At 42.8% G+C, this 15,146-nt stretch overlaps 2 protein-coding genes across 2 annotated transcripts; both read right to left on the bottom strand.

Annotated features, from left to right (window-relative positions):
* Window positions 1-787: 787 nt before the first annotated feature.
* lats1 (large tumor suppressor kinase 1) lies at window positions 788-10,702 on the bottom strand. The gene is made up of 8 exons (XM_085381499.1): window positions 9,835-10,702; window positions 8,886-9,326; window positions 7,877-7,964; window positions 5,607-6,952; window positions 4,508-5,090; window positions 3,685-3,867; window positions 2,508-2,614; window positions 788-2,424 (listed from the first exon to the last, which is right to left on the bottom strand). The coding sequence occupies exons 2-8, from the start codon at window positions 9,213-9,215 to the stop codon at window positions 1,915-1,917; spliced, it is 3,147 nt and encodes a 1,048-aa protein (XP_085237625.1). The 5' UTR covers window positions 9,216-9,326; window positions 9,835-10,702; the 3' UTR covers window positions 788-1,914.
* Window positions 10,703-10,852: 150 nt separating this feature from the next.
* On the bottom strand, window positions 10,853-15,063 carry nup43 (nucleoporin 43). The gene is made up of 8 exons (XM_085381500.1): window positions 14,837-15,063; window positions 14,385-14,507; window positions 14,049-14,126; window positions 12,497-12,659; window positions 12,276-12,411; window positions 12,023-12,174; window positions 11,803-11,919; window positions 10,853-11,289 (listed from the first exon to the last, which is right to left on the bottom strand). Exons 1-8 carry the CDS (start codon window positions 14,954-14,956, stop codon window positions 11,060-11,062), a joined length of 1,119 nt encoding a protein of 372 aa, XP_085237626.1. The 5' UTR covers window positions 14,957-15,063; the 3' UTR covers window positions 10,853-11,059.
* Window positions 15,064-15,146: the final 83 nt, after the last annotated feature.

Here is a 15,146-nt window from a genome sequence, read left to right as displayed (position 1 = left end):
AGTGCTTTGGTTGACCAATATGAGTGACATTTAAAAAAAAATAAAAATAAAAAGCAGCAGTGGACCCCAACGAGGACCTGCCCAGAGGGCGGGGGTGGGAGGGAGAGGGAAAAAAGATATTTACATCAACTGTATACAACATAATTTATAAATACATTTTAGATATAAATTAGAAAAATAAAAACAAAAATCTACTGTAGTTCAATCATCAACTGCTACTTATTAAATGCCTGTTTGATTATTAACCCCCTTTATATTTAACCAAAAATAAAGGCACAGCAATAATTAGAGCAATATTTCCCCCTGCAACATTTCTAAGAGTCATAACACTAATTTCCCCACTGCAAACATTAAAATATAAATTAAAATGTATTATTTTTTTTAACCACTGAATAAAACTCCCGCACAAACAGCATCTACACTAGCATTACATGTTACAACTTATTAAATAAATTAAGGCTTTAAAAAGGGAGAGAGCGCCCCGATTTTGTTTTATTTTCCTCTTCTTCCTGCTTTCCTTTCCTCTTATGAGATTTATGCAGCATATGTCACACTTTAAAAATGGATGCATTTCTGGAAAACATGCTAGGAGAAGGAGAATGATACTGGAGTAGCTGGCCCAGCTCTGACAAAAATCCACCTACCAGCACCTCTGAAACCCACTGGGTTACAGTTCAGGTCCAGATATGTAGTTATTACTTTAACGGGTTAGAAAAACATTCAAAGTGCAGATTCTCAGCCTTAATTTGAGAGTATTTAAAATAGTATTGGAGGTGGTGTTCAGGAATTACAGATCTTTACTCTGTAACATCGATGACGTCGGGTGTGGATGTTTAATGATGGCGTTAGTCACATTTGTGCACCTGAAAATAGGGCTGCAGTGAGAAAAGAGAAAAAAAAAAAAAGTCTGGCTAATGTTAACTAAAGCTAAAATGGGGCACTTTAAACTTAAAAAAGTTTTCTAACTTTTCATTTTATTGAATTTTCTTTTCACCAGTTACAAAACAAGCAGCTGTTGCTAGGTTAGGATCTAACAAAGCCTTAGGCTCAAGTCACTCTTCTTTTATCCAACTGAGTGGCATCCCAAATATGACAAGAACCTACATCAATCAGCCACAACATTAACACCATCTGGTGAAGATGTGTCAAAGTAACGTCCAAACAGAAAAGCATAGTATCAACACCTGACTGGTTTTAATTTTTTGTCCCTGGTTTTGTACCTGGTTAGTGCATTTACCACCTCCCTCAATTCAATAAACGGTATCCCACCATGTAAGCTCTATTGACAGATACCTCGCAGCTATTCTCTTTGTGTGTGGATGCCTATCAGTACTCTGAGGTGCATTCCTGCTTGCGGCCATAACCGGTGCAAATACACCGAAGTAGCCTGTGCTGTACATGAACACAACAGGACATGACACAGACCGTTTACTGCGTGCATCTTAAAGTGTGTGTGTATGTGTGTCTAGAGAGAGAGATCGAGAGAGCGCACTGTGTGAATGTAGGTTGTAGTGTAACAGTGCTTTATAAATAAAGTTGTGTGTCTAGCAAGAACCTCCCTCAGGTAACCAGGGTGCAGTGTGTTAATCCTGAGCCTCAGTGGTGCTGACAGGCAGGTTTTAAGTTTGGACAGAGCTGTTTTTAGAGTTTAAGCTCAGCTAACCGAATGATGGCCAGCTTCCTATGTAGCTCTGTTTGTCATCCTCCGACTCGTGGTAAGAAATCAAAGAATGACATTTCTTAAAGTGTTGAATTGTTCCTTTAGGTTGCGACTGTGGTTTTGTTGTTTGCTTTTAAAATAAACAGTCTGTTAATGTGACCAAACAAACATACTTCCTATGTTTCAAATGTGATGCCACTGAAAACCCCCTGCGTCTACTCATTATGTACAAGCGTGTCATCGGGCCTCGAGTGCTATACGTAGACCAGGTCTCGTCCCTGTAACGCCGAGGAGCTGGCGGCCTCTTGTGCGGCGCCCTCCGAGTCGGCCTCGTCCTCGTAGCCCTCGTACTCGATGGGCTTGGGGCAGCTGTACGGATGGCCGTTGTCGTCAAAGAAGCGCCGGAAGGTAAACTCGTAGAAGGCGTGCTCGGGGTGCTTTCCGTTGCGGAACCAACAGTTTAGCGTGTCGTTATGGCTGTCCTCGTCGTCGCCGTCGCTGCTCCACATTTTATCCGGGTCCACTGGATCGAAGTTGGAGGTGTCCGTGGAGTGGGCGATGGTGGGGATGTATGGTGCCACCTGCTGTCTGAGGTCGCTGGAGAAATCGATGCTTCTGAAGAAAGGATGGGCTTTGATTTCATCCGCGCCATTCTTACCGAGGCGGTCCTCAGGGCCGCGGCACAGTTTAACGATGAGATCCGATGCCTCTGCGCTGAGCTTGGCCTGCGGGGGAATGTGCAGCGTGCTCTTCCAGTTTATCACCTAGTTCCAAAATTGAAAAACAACATGAAGCAAACAATGACCTGTGTAGATGCTTAGCATTTCACTGCAACTGCCTCGCATACCTTTAGCTGCGTCTCCAGGGGTGTGGTTGCTAAGAAAGGAGGCTGTCCAACAACCATTTCATACAAGATCACTCCTACACTCCACCAATCACAGAGCTGGGTGTATCCTGAAGAGGATTAAAGGAAATTTCACAACAATTTGGGGAGGATTCAGATCTGAAATACAGCTTTTATTTACACACACACACACACACACACACACACACACACACACACACACACACACACACACGATTTTTTTTTTTTTTTTGAGAGACACTTTTATTCTACTCAATGTGTAATATAAATGGGGGTGGGGGAGCCAAAATAGTGTTTATTTCTATCCTGTAAAGCAACTTTTCTTTTTGTAACTTAACTCTTTTACTGATGGCTATTCAAAGGCAGCACACCTTTTTTTTTTTTTTAAGCTCTGTGGTTTAATCACTGATCAGCTGTTTAAATAATAATCTGCAGACTAAAACAAGTTAAACTTTACAGAATGAATTATGATTCATTCTGTAAACTTGTGTATAAATACACATAGCATCAAAGGGTGCGGTAGACCTTCTTATTGTCACAGACAGGATGATAAAATATACATTTGTTCTCACCTGTCGTGCAAGTGTTTATTTCCAGCAACTCTGTTACAGTGAGAGCTAATACACAGAACAGCGCATGAATTCATGAGAGAGAAAAGATGACCAGAGAGCTCGACAAAGAGACGGCAGAGGCACTAAAAAAAAAAACAAAAAAAAAAAACGCTATGCAGCCGTTACACGTAAACTCACGATGAGACTCCACTTTGCTCAAACAGCAGCTGGAAGTGGCCATTGGTACCCCTCGGCCTCCTGGCAGTTGCACCCATGGTGTGAATTTCAAAAGTCCTACATCGGCTTGTTCTCAAGTTATTGCATTCATTTTCAGAAAACTTGACCTCTGACCTCTAACCCCGTGGTCTGGGTCACTGATCTGAAGTCAGCTGAGATTATTAGTAGAAATGCTTGTGGTATCAATTTCAAAATCCTAGGAAACTTCCTTCTGGAGTCATCGAATTCACAAACTTGGGTGACGACAATACCCTATATGTCATCCCTAATAGAGCTATATGTAGCCAACAATAATAGAAGCCTTCAAAAAAAAAAAAACAAAAAACAAACAAACATTACATCAAAAATGTTGCCTGGATGCTACACTCTACCTGTTCGAAGCAGCACTTCTGGTGCGATATAGTTGGGTGTCCCCACGAGCGAATGGGCCAGACAACGCTGGTGCTGCCGGGCCTTTCTCCTTTCCAGAGGCTTCAGGCGGTCTGTACAGCGGCAGTTGGCTGGATCCTCCCATTCCTTACTGAAGTCCATGCTGTCCTGCCTCACGTGGTCCCCTGAAGAGAGGGTATGTGAACACAGTGATTTTTCTACTTTTTATATGTCAGCAGGTCAGATTGTTTTAGGCTCTGAACAGAAAGATTTTGATGACAATCATTAAAAGAAAGCTGAAAGATGCTATTCAGAACTTTCTGGTTTTCCCCTTTCTTTTAAATGACAGTCTGAGAGCTTAGTTTAAGACATGGGTGGGGGAACTCCCTGCAGGTTTCAGACCTCACCCTGGGTCAACACACCTGAATCAAATGATTAGCTCATTACCAGGCCTCTGGAGAACTTCAAGACATGTTGAGGAGATAAGTTATCCATTTAAATCAGCTGTGTTCAAGGACACATCTAAAACCTGCAGGACACCAGCACTTGAAGCCTGGATTTCCCCACCCCTGGTTTAACAGGGTTACTTGTACATATGTACTTGGTTAATTTTTTGTCTGTTTTGTTTCAAATGCCTTGGTATTTCTTTGTGAAGCACTTTGTGATGTTTGTCTTGAAATGTGTTATACAAGTAAAAAGTTACTTAAATACATTGGGGCATTATATGAAATGACCGTGATGTTTAATATGACTATATCACTGTAGCAGTATGAATGTGGCATGACATGTCTACTATAAGCATGTAAAATTAAAATAAACTCTCACCGCTCTGGTAATACTTCGAGTCGTGGGTCCAGCGGAAACCAGTGCAAAGACCGAAGTCTGTCAGCTTTATGTGACCGTCTCTGTCTATGAGGATGTTGTCAGGCTTGATGTCTCGGTGGATGAAGCCCATCTTGTGGACGCTCTCCACAGCGCAGGTGAGCTCTGCGATGTAAAACTGAGCCAGCTCTTCTTTAAAGATGCCGAGTCTGATGAGAAGGCTCATCATGTCCCCTCCGGGGATGTACTCCATAACGAAGTACAGGTTGTCCTTATCTTGGAAAGAGTAGTAGAGACGCACTACCCACTCATTGTCGGCCTCTGCCAGAATGTCCCTCTCAGCCTTGACGTGAGCCACCTGGTTTCTCAGGAGCACGTCCTTCTTGCGGAGAGTCTTCATGGCGTACAGCGCTCCTGTGTCCTCTTTTCTGGCCAAGCAGACCTCGCCGAAGGCGCCGATGCCGAGGGTCTTGATCCGTTTGAACATGCACTTGTCCATCTTAGCTCGTTTTAACCGAATGTAGTTAGATTCCTTTTGACAGAGCATCATACGCATCTGCTCCTGGGCTTCTGAAGACAAACCCACCTGAACACATGGCAAAAGGAATAGTTATATACAATGAATGAATATAAAATAAATAAACTACGAAAAACTGTAAGCATCAAGAGAAAGGGGACAAAAGAAAATGAAGGAAACCAGTGCAACATATCAAAATGCAATTGTGGTGATTACCAGAGTTAATCATTTTATTCCAAAGCAGAAATTCACAAGCAGTAAAGTGAAGGCTATGGGATAGCATGCATTTTATTCAGCTATAGGAGGCCATCTTGCTTTCATCAGAAGACACATTCAAAACACAAACACCAGATTCCCAATAATGTCACATGCCAGCAGAAATACCTTTACCTTTTAGATCAGCTGTTAGTGACAGCGAGGAGGGAAAAAAAGAAGAAAGAACAGCTGAGAAAAAACAGAACTGCATGAAAAAGATCAGAGACAAAGTCACAGGAGGACAAGAAGAAATAAAAAGTAGGAAAACAGTAAAAAGATGGAAGAATTGAGCAGCAACTGTTGTGAAAATGCTTCCACTGATGTTCTCACCCTTTGCATCTCATTTTCCAGTTGCTTCCTTCTGTGAATCCGCTGCTGGTGGTTCTTCAGGATGTTCTCTATGTGTTGCTCCATGAAGAACTTGAAGGCCTGTGGGGAATACAAATTGACTCTTCCCGACTCCCCTCTCCGCTCTTCGTCTTTCTTGTTGCGTCGGACCGGAACAGGCGATGTAGTGATTTGCTTCCTGTCCTCCTCTCTTGCTGCTCCACCCTCTGGGCTTTCTGATGGTTTTTCCCTCGAGCCGTCCCCCCGGCCGCTGCTCTCCTCATCAGCAGGATCCTCTCTGCCTGCACTGAGCCTGTTGGCCCCTGTGTCATACCCTGGTGGGCTGGGTGCAGCCTGCTGTTGGAGGAGGTGCTTAGGGTAAGGGGGAGGAGGTCCGTGATAGTCAGGTGCTTCAGATACGACCTGCGGGACTGTACCTGCGGGTTCTAGGTAGGCAGGCGCAGCAGGAGGTGGTGCAACGTGCGGTTTCCATGGAGGATGTGTTGGAGCGACAGCAGTGTGCAGTTTGGCTTTCTGAACATGGGTGCTTTTCACCGGCAGAAGAATGGGAGTCGGTATGATGGCAGTGACTGTGGTGGCAGAGGGCTGTGAGCTGGTCGGGTGAGTAGATCGGATGTTCAAAGAATTGGAGCGGACTGGCATATTATGTTGCCATGATGGAGAGCGGTCCTGGTTGCTGCCGTTGCCGGAGGAAGGTTGGGGCTGGCTGGACCTGGACTGAGGAAGACCAGAAAAGTGCAACTCAAGGTTGTGGCTTTTCCGGCTGGGAACCATCATGGACTGAGGGATATTCCCTCCATTGTGGTAAGAAGGCGAGGATGCAGGTCCTCCTGTCTGCTGATCAGTGGGACTGTGCCGGCTACTCTGGTTGACCGGGTACGGAGGAGGGGGATGTCTGCTGCCCCCTGTCACGTAGTCTGGCTGAGAGGAGCCACTCTGAGTCCAGCTAGGGGGAAAGGTGAACTTATTACCCCCAGAGCTTGGCATTATGATGGGCTGGTGGCCCATGGGCACTGGGCTGATCCCACGTTGATTCTGAGGTGCTGCGCTGTACCCATCAGGCCACGGCCCCTGGGGTACTGGAGAAATGCGTGGCACAAGGTAATCCATGTTTCCAGAGTACCGCTTTGTTGATGGGTTGCTGTCCCAGGATGACGCACAAGGCATGCCACCGCGGTTTGGTGGAGGTGTGACCCTCTGGTTGTTTGTAGGGTGGCCCTGTGGGAAGGCAGGAGGCGGTCCAGGGCTGTCGGATCGGTACATCATTCCTTCCTTAGAGCCCTTCCAGCTCGACCTCCTCAGGACAGCCGGCTGGATGTGAGAAGACTCTACAGACAGACACACTAAAGTTAAAGTCAAGCTGAAGGAAGAAAAAAGAAAGGATGACTGAAAACACGAAATTACTTTCAGAATCTCACAGCCTAAATAATTCAAAACAAAAAGGCCATCTAACACTAAACTTTCATAAGAGCAACTGTAAAACTCATCTTCTCAGTTGAAAAGGCAAAATTTTAATGCACACATATACTACTGGTAATATCTATACTGCTTCTGTGTTGTCAGTCCTTTTTTTGATCATACCGTCAGGAAAAGCCACTTCTCTCAGCCCATTTGAGGCATCTGAACCTTGCCTCAGTCACCTAACCAGATACTTTAACAATTTCAACAAATTATTCTGCTGCCTCAGATTCTCTTAGAGTGGATGGTTGACTTCCAAGTGGCTCTTTACCTTGCTTAACTGCGTGCTGCCTTTCTCCCTCAATGAACTCTTATGTCCCCTTTCAATTGATGGGTCACACCTTCAAAATGCCCTCAATTTCATAACTGTGTGAATGAACCTGGGAATCCTTTTGACACAAGTTTTATAAAGGATTTGTATTAAACATTTGTCAGTGACTCACACGCATCCTTTACTCCAGGGCATGGTGGATAAAGACTTGTAACTTGCATAAAGGAGAACTTTTAGGGTTTGCTTTTTGTAATAACTAGGCAATACAGACGCCCTATAAACTGCTTAGGTTACTAAACAAAGACAATATTTTCATCCTTAAAATGTGTCACAACCACCACTCAGAATAAAAACCAAAAACCTTCCAGTCAACTTTTTCCATTCAGTGATGCAGTGACTCATGCTGTGTGTCAACAGCATAGTTATTTCTTAAAGCAAATGTCCCAAATCCCTCAAACAATACTGAGGCTGGATGGATGATAAAACAGGAGAAGCAACATATAATCCCAGAGGACTGACATACCTGGGGGTTTGAGGCCTGCAGAGCTGGGGTTGGAAACAACCTTACCCATGTAGTCTGTAGCCGGCCCTACACCGTGACTGATGCTTGGCTTAAGAGGGAAAAAGAAATTGGACACAAAAAAATTAGAACTGAGCAATTAAAGAGGAATAAGACACAAATTGGCCTACAGTGACATCTTTAATTCACTGTTTTGTTCTGTCCAAAAGTTGAATAGCAATCTATAAACAAACACAGAAAATCCTCCTGTACTGATACTACAGAGACAAGAACAAAGGCAAAAAAACATAAGAGCAAAGACTTGTGTTGACTGATGATGAGGTGGAACTAAAACCACAGACTGGGAGTAGTTGGAAAGAGAACATGGTGACATATTAGATCTGCATCTAGAGCATTTCCAGAGTAAGTTGTGGAAATGGAATGACTACCATGAAAAAAAAAAGAAAAAAAAAAGTTCTTCATTTCTAACTTGTGCCAAGTCACACAACCGGCAGCATTTTCAGGCGCCTGTCCTTAACTTTGAGTAATCCTACTAACACAAAAACAACAAGCAGACAAACAGAACCAGTCACACAACCTCTTTAACTCCAGGGCTTATTAATTATGGCAAAAATCATAATCACAGGTGCTTTAGTTAATACTGACATCACAAATAGTAGTTTTATGTCAGTTATCTTATTTTAATGGCCTGTGAAAGCCAAAATTGTAGCTTAAATTAACAAATTTACATTAACTATGACATACTTTGACTAAAGCACTACATACCAAATTCATATCTGGATTGCACGCACTTACTCAAAACAAGTTGTAAATGCCAACTGAGAAACAAATTCTTTACCCTGAACTGTACAAGCTTGTAATTCCACTTTGCATGCCTCTCATTTTTCTAAATAATTCCACTCAAAACAATCTGTTCCCAGCGATTACCCTCAATTACAGAGACATGCACAGAACGCCATACCTCCACAATCATTCAAAACAACCCCTAACGATATCTAAAAACATTCCTCACCTCCTCGAGCCCTGCAAAACGGGGTTCTCGCTGCAAGCCTGAAGTGTTGGGCTCATTTTTAAAAGGCATGAGGGCCTCGCGGATCTCCTGTAAGGTTTTGTGGTGAGGGTTTTTGGGGTTGTTGCTGCGCCCCAATTGCCTTGAATCCTCTTGGAGCATCTTCCCTTGTGCACCAGTGTCCACTTTAGGTGGGTCTGACGGTTTCGACAGGTTGCGCAGGCTGTTCCGTATTTCCTGCAGCATCTGTTGGCTGTTGCCACTGTAGTTCGTGACGGGAAACGTTTTGGGTCTCCTCTGCCGGTATCCTTCGGGTTTCTCCCCTCTTTTCATGTACGAGCATGTAGGATGACGATGAAGAGGGATGAAGAGGATTTCACCAGTCCAGAGTTGAAGTGATAGCACAGGATCTTGGATGTCTGAGCTCACATCTGCATGCTGCAGCTGGGAAAATATAGAGTGGATGTTATCCTTGAGAATGCGAGTGTAGTACTTTACAGATAAACATAAAATATGGGAATTAGTAGTAGCCAATAGCTGAAACAGAACTGGATCTCGTTGCTTTTTATTTTGTTTACAAGCTAAACTATGGTGTATAAAACTTAAACCTTCAGACGAAACAGTTTTCCATTATAAATCAATAACTCACCCACTTGCTAGCGCTGTTAGCACTGTTCGCTAACAGAGTGCTGCTCTAACGCGAATGATCCTGCGTCAGGTACTAACATAAAATGCCAAATACATCCGACAAATTCGCCATTAAAATCACAACTACCTAACGATCCGTAAGCTTCAGCCATCGTAAGTTTTCTCTGCGTTAAATCCAGCAGCTCAGCAGTGCCTCCGCGGCCTGTGTGCTAAAGGCATCCATTTGCTTCTAGGCTAATTCAACAACAGGATGCGAACTAGCCTGTTAGCTCGAAGCACAACTAACAACAGTTAAACAACTTACCAGAACCCTCAGCTGCCGTTTTTCCGCCACAATTTCCTTCTTTAAATGGGTAAAGACTATTGCTTGACGTTCCTCGGTGACAAGGACGCAGTTTTACTCAAAACGTCTTTGTTGTGTCGTGCTGGCTAGTCGTGTAGGATTCCTGGGATGTCTGAATGACAAGTACAACAGCTCCAAGCTATAAATAAAGCTAACGAAGAATACTTCCGTTTTCCAAAATAAAATTTCGTTAACGTAAAAGAGCTTTTTTTTCTTCAATTGAGTTTAATTTCCCAGTGTATGGAAGTTCGTTTAAACCACTGAAGAAAAAAGCCTGTAAGTCAAAATTTCGCGTTATTATCTTGAAATTTAGATTTAATAACTTGACTTATTGATTACTGACGCCAAATTTCGATACTTATCAATAGATTAAAATTTTTAGATACGCAACTCGAAATTCTGAGATAATCACTCCAAATATCATGGCATTATCTATTTATTTATTATAACTAAGTAATTATTTATCGATTTTGCTTTTTGTTTGTTTCTTTTAGGTTTAGTACGTTTTTATTGGCTTGGGTATTCGTTTGAGGTTTCCTTTTATTTTAGCACAGGGGTACTTGACATGGGAAAGATTTAAGATGGCCTGAAAACCCATTGCAATACACACACAACATTCTGCAAATAAATTTTGGAGCCATGTAAAAATAGTTTTAGTAACCCTTAATTTAGGAGTGTTAAATATAGTGAGCCAGCAAAAGACAACCGAGTCTACTGGACACCTTTGGAAGATGTGAAGGAGGGCATACATTTCGGACTTAACTATATTTTCATAAATTTTAAATACATATTTGAGTAGGAACTTTAACTTTTAAAGCAGGCCTGGAAATAGCCCTGGGAAAACAGTAATCTAGATGCTGAGATAGAGATGAAGTTGATCTTCTAAGAAGGTAATGAAAAGATGAGTGATTAACTTTCAATTTCTGTATTTATTAATAAATGGAAAAGAGAGAAAACAGCTCAAATGAGTCTTGAAACATTTCTATTAAGTATTTTTATTTTATAACTGTATTAAACGTCATCTGTACAAAAACCATTGTTGGGTTGAACTATTCTGCCCGTGATGAAAAAGACAAATAAACAAATAAAGCTAACAGTCCAGTATTTTACACCTCCTGTATGACCCTCAAGCTGACACCAAATGAACATCTTCATCCACATCCACTCTGAGGCACTAACATCGCTTTTAAACCGGGACCTGTCTGTTGACAAAAATAGCCTCTCCATCAGTGCCGCACACGAGACACGGACCGAGCACGTCCAGGCTGTTGACAGACAGCGTCTGGCTGGGCAGCATGTGAGTCGTCTCCAGGCGGCCTTTGCTGGAGTCTCCACTTAGCCAGGCGCTGATCAGGGGCTGCTTTCCTCCGGCTGGAGCCATTGCACTGCGGGAGACCATGCTGCTGTTTCTGCCCCCTAAAAATACAAAAACACTTATTACATTATGAACATAGAGGAATTAATACTATACTATATTTTATTGAGGAATAGTTTCCCAAGGAAATTTACAGGCCAACTTGTTAACTCCTGGCTGATTGAGTGTGAGACAGTGAACAGTACTAGGTGTAACTCTTGCCATTTTTACAGGTGTTCCACAAGGATCTATTCTTGGTCCTCTTTTATTTGCTCTGTACATAAACGACAAAGCAAAATGGGATGTCTACCAGCCTAAAGGTTGATGGTTCAGTCCCTGGCTACTCCAGTTTGCATGCTGAAGTATCCTTGGGCAAGATACCGAACCGTGAATTGCCCCCGATGTACCAATTGGAGTGTGTGTGTGTGCACAAATATTAGACAAGGTGCTTAGGTATAGGAAAAAGGCACATGTATGGATGTGTCTGTGTGATTCAAAAAGTCATTCTGAAGGAAATTAAATTAGTTGGAAAATAGTGTAAAAACAATCATATTTATGCCATAAAACTGACTTGCCTTGTAAGAAGGAAGGCATGTCTGAATGGGAGGATGTCTCCCAGTGCAGCAGCGAGCCATCCTCTGAACATGTGAACAGGTGATCTGGGTTGGTTGGGTGGAAGTGGACCTCCCACACTGTCAGGAAAACCAAAGACATACGTATGAAACCATTATTTACACGCACAACATCTTTTAAATTTCAGTTTTAATACATCTTCCCACAATAAGCCGACTTTACTTTCAGCTGTGTGTGCCTCCATCAGTGAGAAGGGTGTGTTGCCTTGTCTCACATCCCACACACAGAGCATGCCATCCTGGCCTCCTGTGGCCACGATGTGCTGCTGGTTCGGATGTCTGTCCACGCAGTGTAAAGGAACTCGATCCCCTGACCTGGATGAACAGAAACCAACTCATCAGACTTGCTTATAATTGAAATAAACAGGAAGGAGAAAACAAAAAACTTTTAAGAATGCATTTTTTAGAGCTCTTACAGGGACAGAATCTGTGACGGTGAGTTGCTTTGCTGTCTGAAGTCCCACAGTTTGAGCTGACCGATTGAGTTCACCGTCAAAATCTCTGTGGTCCTCAGATAAGTCACCGCATGGATTGTGCTGCTGTCGGCATTCTCTATCAAAGGTTAAACAGTCCAAGAAAGATCTTAGTTTCAACTTGTTTCACACAACTTAAAAATAACTCTGCTTCTTGAGCTCACCGATGACTCGAACCACTCCCTCCTGGTCAGCTCTGAAGACGACGATCCTGCCATCTTCACCCACTGTAACAATCTCCGGGCTGCTGCAGACGACGCCGGTGCAGGGGGCGTTGTCACAGGGATAACGATGTGCTCTCGCCCAGAGCTGAGACACTGAAATGGTCTGTAGGCAAGAGAATTGAAATGAAGTGAATCCAATGAATCCAATCCCACTGAGCAGTCTCTCATTCCCCTCCTGAATAAGGCTTCACTAAAACCTATTATAATTTAGTTTGATGACACGGCGGAGGTTCTCACCATATGTAAGGAGTTATAGCTGTACCACTGTAGTTTCTTGGTTGAATCTTTGTGTTTAGTATTTTACACACAAATGTCTGGTTGCATACTTTTATTGTGAAGACGCTGACGAAAGTCTACACTTTGTTATCTCTAGTCAAGGGTTAAGAGTGAGGTCCAGTTCAGTTTACTGGTCTATTCTGGTTCGTTACAACATATTCCTGTTTTGCACAAGACTGACTTTAAAGATCATTACAAAGCAATTATACAACAGTTTTAATTTCCTGATATTTTAGTTTAAATATATTTCGTTTAAAAATAAAAGCTCAGAGTAGAATCACTGCTGCTTTGTGTCGATCTGATCAGGATCATTTCGGAGGTTTTCGCGGCACGCACGACCGGGAGGGGACCCTGGGATAGACCCAAAACCCGCGGGCCGCTTTGTTAGGTACACCTGTTCAAGCGCTCGCTACAACAAAAAGATTTAACCTGCCAGTCGCATGGCTGCAACTCAGTGCATGTATGTAATCATGGTCACGACGACCTCCTGAAGTTCAAACTGATTATCAGAAAGGGAAAGAAAGGTGATTTAAGTTACTTTAACATGGCGTGGTTGTCATGGTGTCAGACAGGCTAGTTTGAATATTTCAGAAACTGCTGGTCTACTGGCATTTTCCTACACAACCATCTCTAGGGTTTAAAGAGTATGGTCTTAAAAAGATAAAATGTCCAGTGAATTACTGTCAGCTGAAGACAGGAAACCGAGGCTACAGTACACATGGGCTCAACAAAACTGGGCAACAGAGGACTGGGAAAAACATCACCTATTCTGATGAGTCTCAATTTTGGCTGCAGCATGCACAAGTTAAGGTCAGAATTTGGTGTAAAGAATGCAAAAGCAGACAGAGCCATCCTTCCTTGTATCAACAGGTCAAGCTGCTGGCTGAGTAATGGTCTCCAAAGTCACCAGATCTCAACTCAATGATACAAGAGAATTAGATCATGGATGGCCAGCTTGGAGTCAGCAAGGTGTGTATTAACAAATAGACTATTAAGTGTATCCCACCTGCACCAGGAGTACCTCAGGATCCACTAAGAGGAACTCAAAAGCACTGGTAGAGAAGAACACATTTGAAATAACATGCTTAGCATGTTTCCTCCACTATCCAATATTGGATCATTTGAAGATGATGGATGGATTGGCTTTCTTCAATCTGGAGAACAAAGGTCATATCAAGCTCAACACGAGGCATCCATAAAACATGACATACAGCACCTGGCTGTTCTGGTGGTGTCGAAAGATGGTGACGGCTCCTGTTGATGATGCTGTGACTATTCTGTCCTGGTCCAAAAACTGCAAATACATGAAGGAAAACGGATCAGCCTTATTGTTGAAGTTGTTAGTCCCACAAATGGGAAGGATAAGACTAAATGTTCTGCAAAAATAAAAAGGTATTTTTATATACATGAGCGTGGTTTTAGTAAGACTAAGACATCACAATAAAAGCCTAAAACAGTGATTTGAGTGCAAAGTAAAAAATAAAACGATTCACAACACCACAGCAGTTTTTAGACCTGGCTAATGAGCTACACATCGCAGTGAGTGGCTTACCTGGAGGTCAAGAACATCTCCATCATGCTTGTGTTCACATAAAAGCTGCGGGTCTCCTTCAAACCCATCTTCCATACCAGTGCTTAAATTACTCCCAATGGACCAAATAGAAATCCTGTTGTCCTGTGTGAGACACATTTGAGCTGGCTAAGTTAAATTTGAACACGTCTTAGTCATTATAGATAACTGGCACGTATCAGTAAGTATCCTACTGTCTCCGTGAATTTGGAAAAATACCTGCCTTACTGTTGGAAAAAAAATGTTCATCTATTACATTTATGTGGAGAAAGATGGCCGATATGTCACATTGTTGTTTATTACATGTCTTAAATTGTACTCTTATCGTCACAGCGTTTACAAGTCAGCCAAAGAGCAAAACACTTAAAATTCCGTTATTTTGCAAAGAAGTTTGGCGGGAGGTCCATTTTTTTTTAAAGTGTCAACATGCCAACCTCGTTGTCCCATGAGCCCGTCGCAAAGATTTCTGGCAGTTGAAGATCCGAATGTGACACTGGCCGCCATTTCGTTTTGCTGATTTTCTGGGATACGTATTTAGCGTTTATACTCTCCATGGAACCAGATTCCTGCGTAAAATTAACGATCAACTACTGATGTTAGCTTAGCAATCATGGGTAAAACCAGAGCAAGGTACGCGCCTGCTGTCAAAGAACTAATTGACCGGAGAACTGCTACTCTTTGTATATCCGGTCTCATAGGGGGCGCTGGCGAGATGTTTCAGAACAAATGGGGCTCTAAGAAGCT

The sequence above is a fragment of the Rhamphochromis longiceps genome, linkage group LG15 (assembly GCF_057381845.1).
Source record: "Rhamphochromis longiceps isolate RC_006_pf linkage group LG15, R_longiceps_female_GT1.1, whole genome shotgun sequence".
NCBI lineage: Eukaryota > Metazoa > Chordata > Actinopteri > Cichliformes > Cichlidae > Rhamphochromis > Rhamphochromis longiceps.
This window is presented reverse-complemented; position numbering and strand designations above follow the sequence as displayed.

Coding starts and splice junctions, on each gene's coding strand:
- nup43 (XM_085381500.1), bottom strand. CDS start 14,956: ATGGAGAGTATAAACGCTAAATACGTATCCCAGAAAATCAGCAAAACG. Junction 14,508..14,836: donor CGGGCTCATGGGACAACGAG/GTTGGCATGTTG, acceptor TGTCTCACACAG/GACAACAGGATTTCTATTTG. Junction 14,127..14,384: donor GAGATGTTCTTGACCTCCAG/GTAAGCCACTCA, acceptor ATGTATTTGCAG/TTTTTGGACCAGGACAGAAT.
- lats1 (XM_085381499.1), bottom strand. CDS start 9,215: ATGAAAAGAGGGGAGAAACCCGAAGGATACCGGCAGAGGAGACCCAAA. Junction 7,965..8,885: donor GTTTTGCAGGGCTCGAGGAG/GTGAGGAATGTT, acceptor TTCCCTCTTAAG/CCAAGCATCAGTCACGGTGT. Junction 5,091..5,606: donor TGGAAAATGAGATGCAAAGG/GTGAGAACATCA, acceptor CCATGTGTTCAG/GTGGGTTTGTCTTCAGAAGC.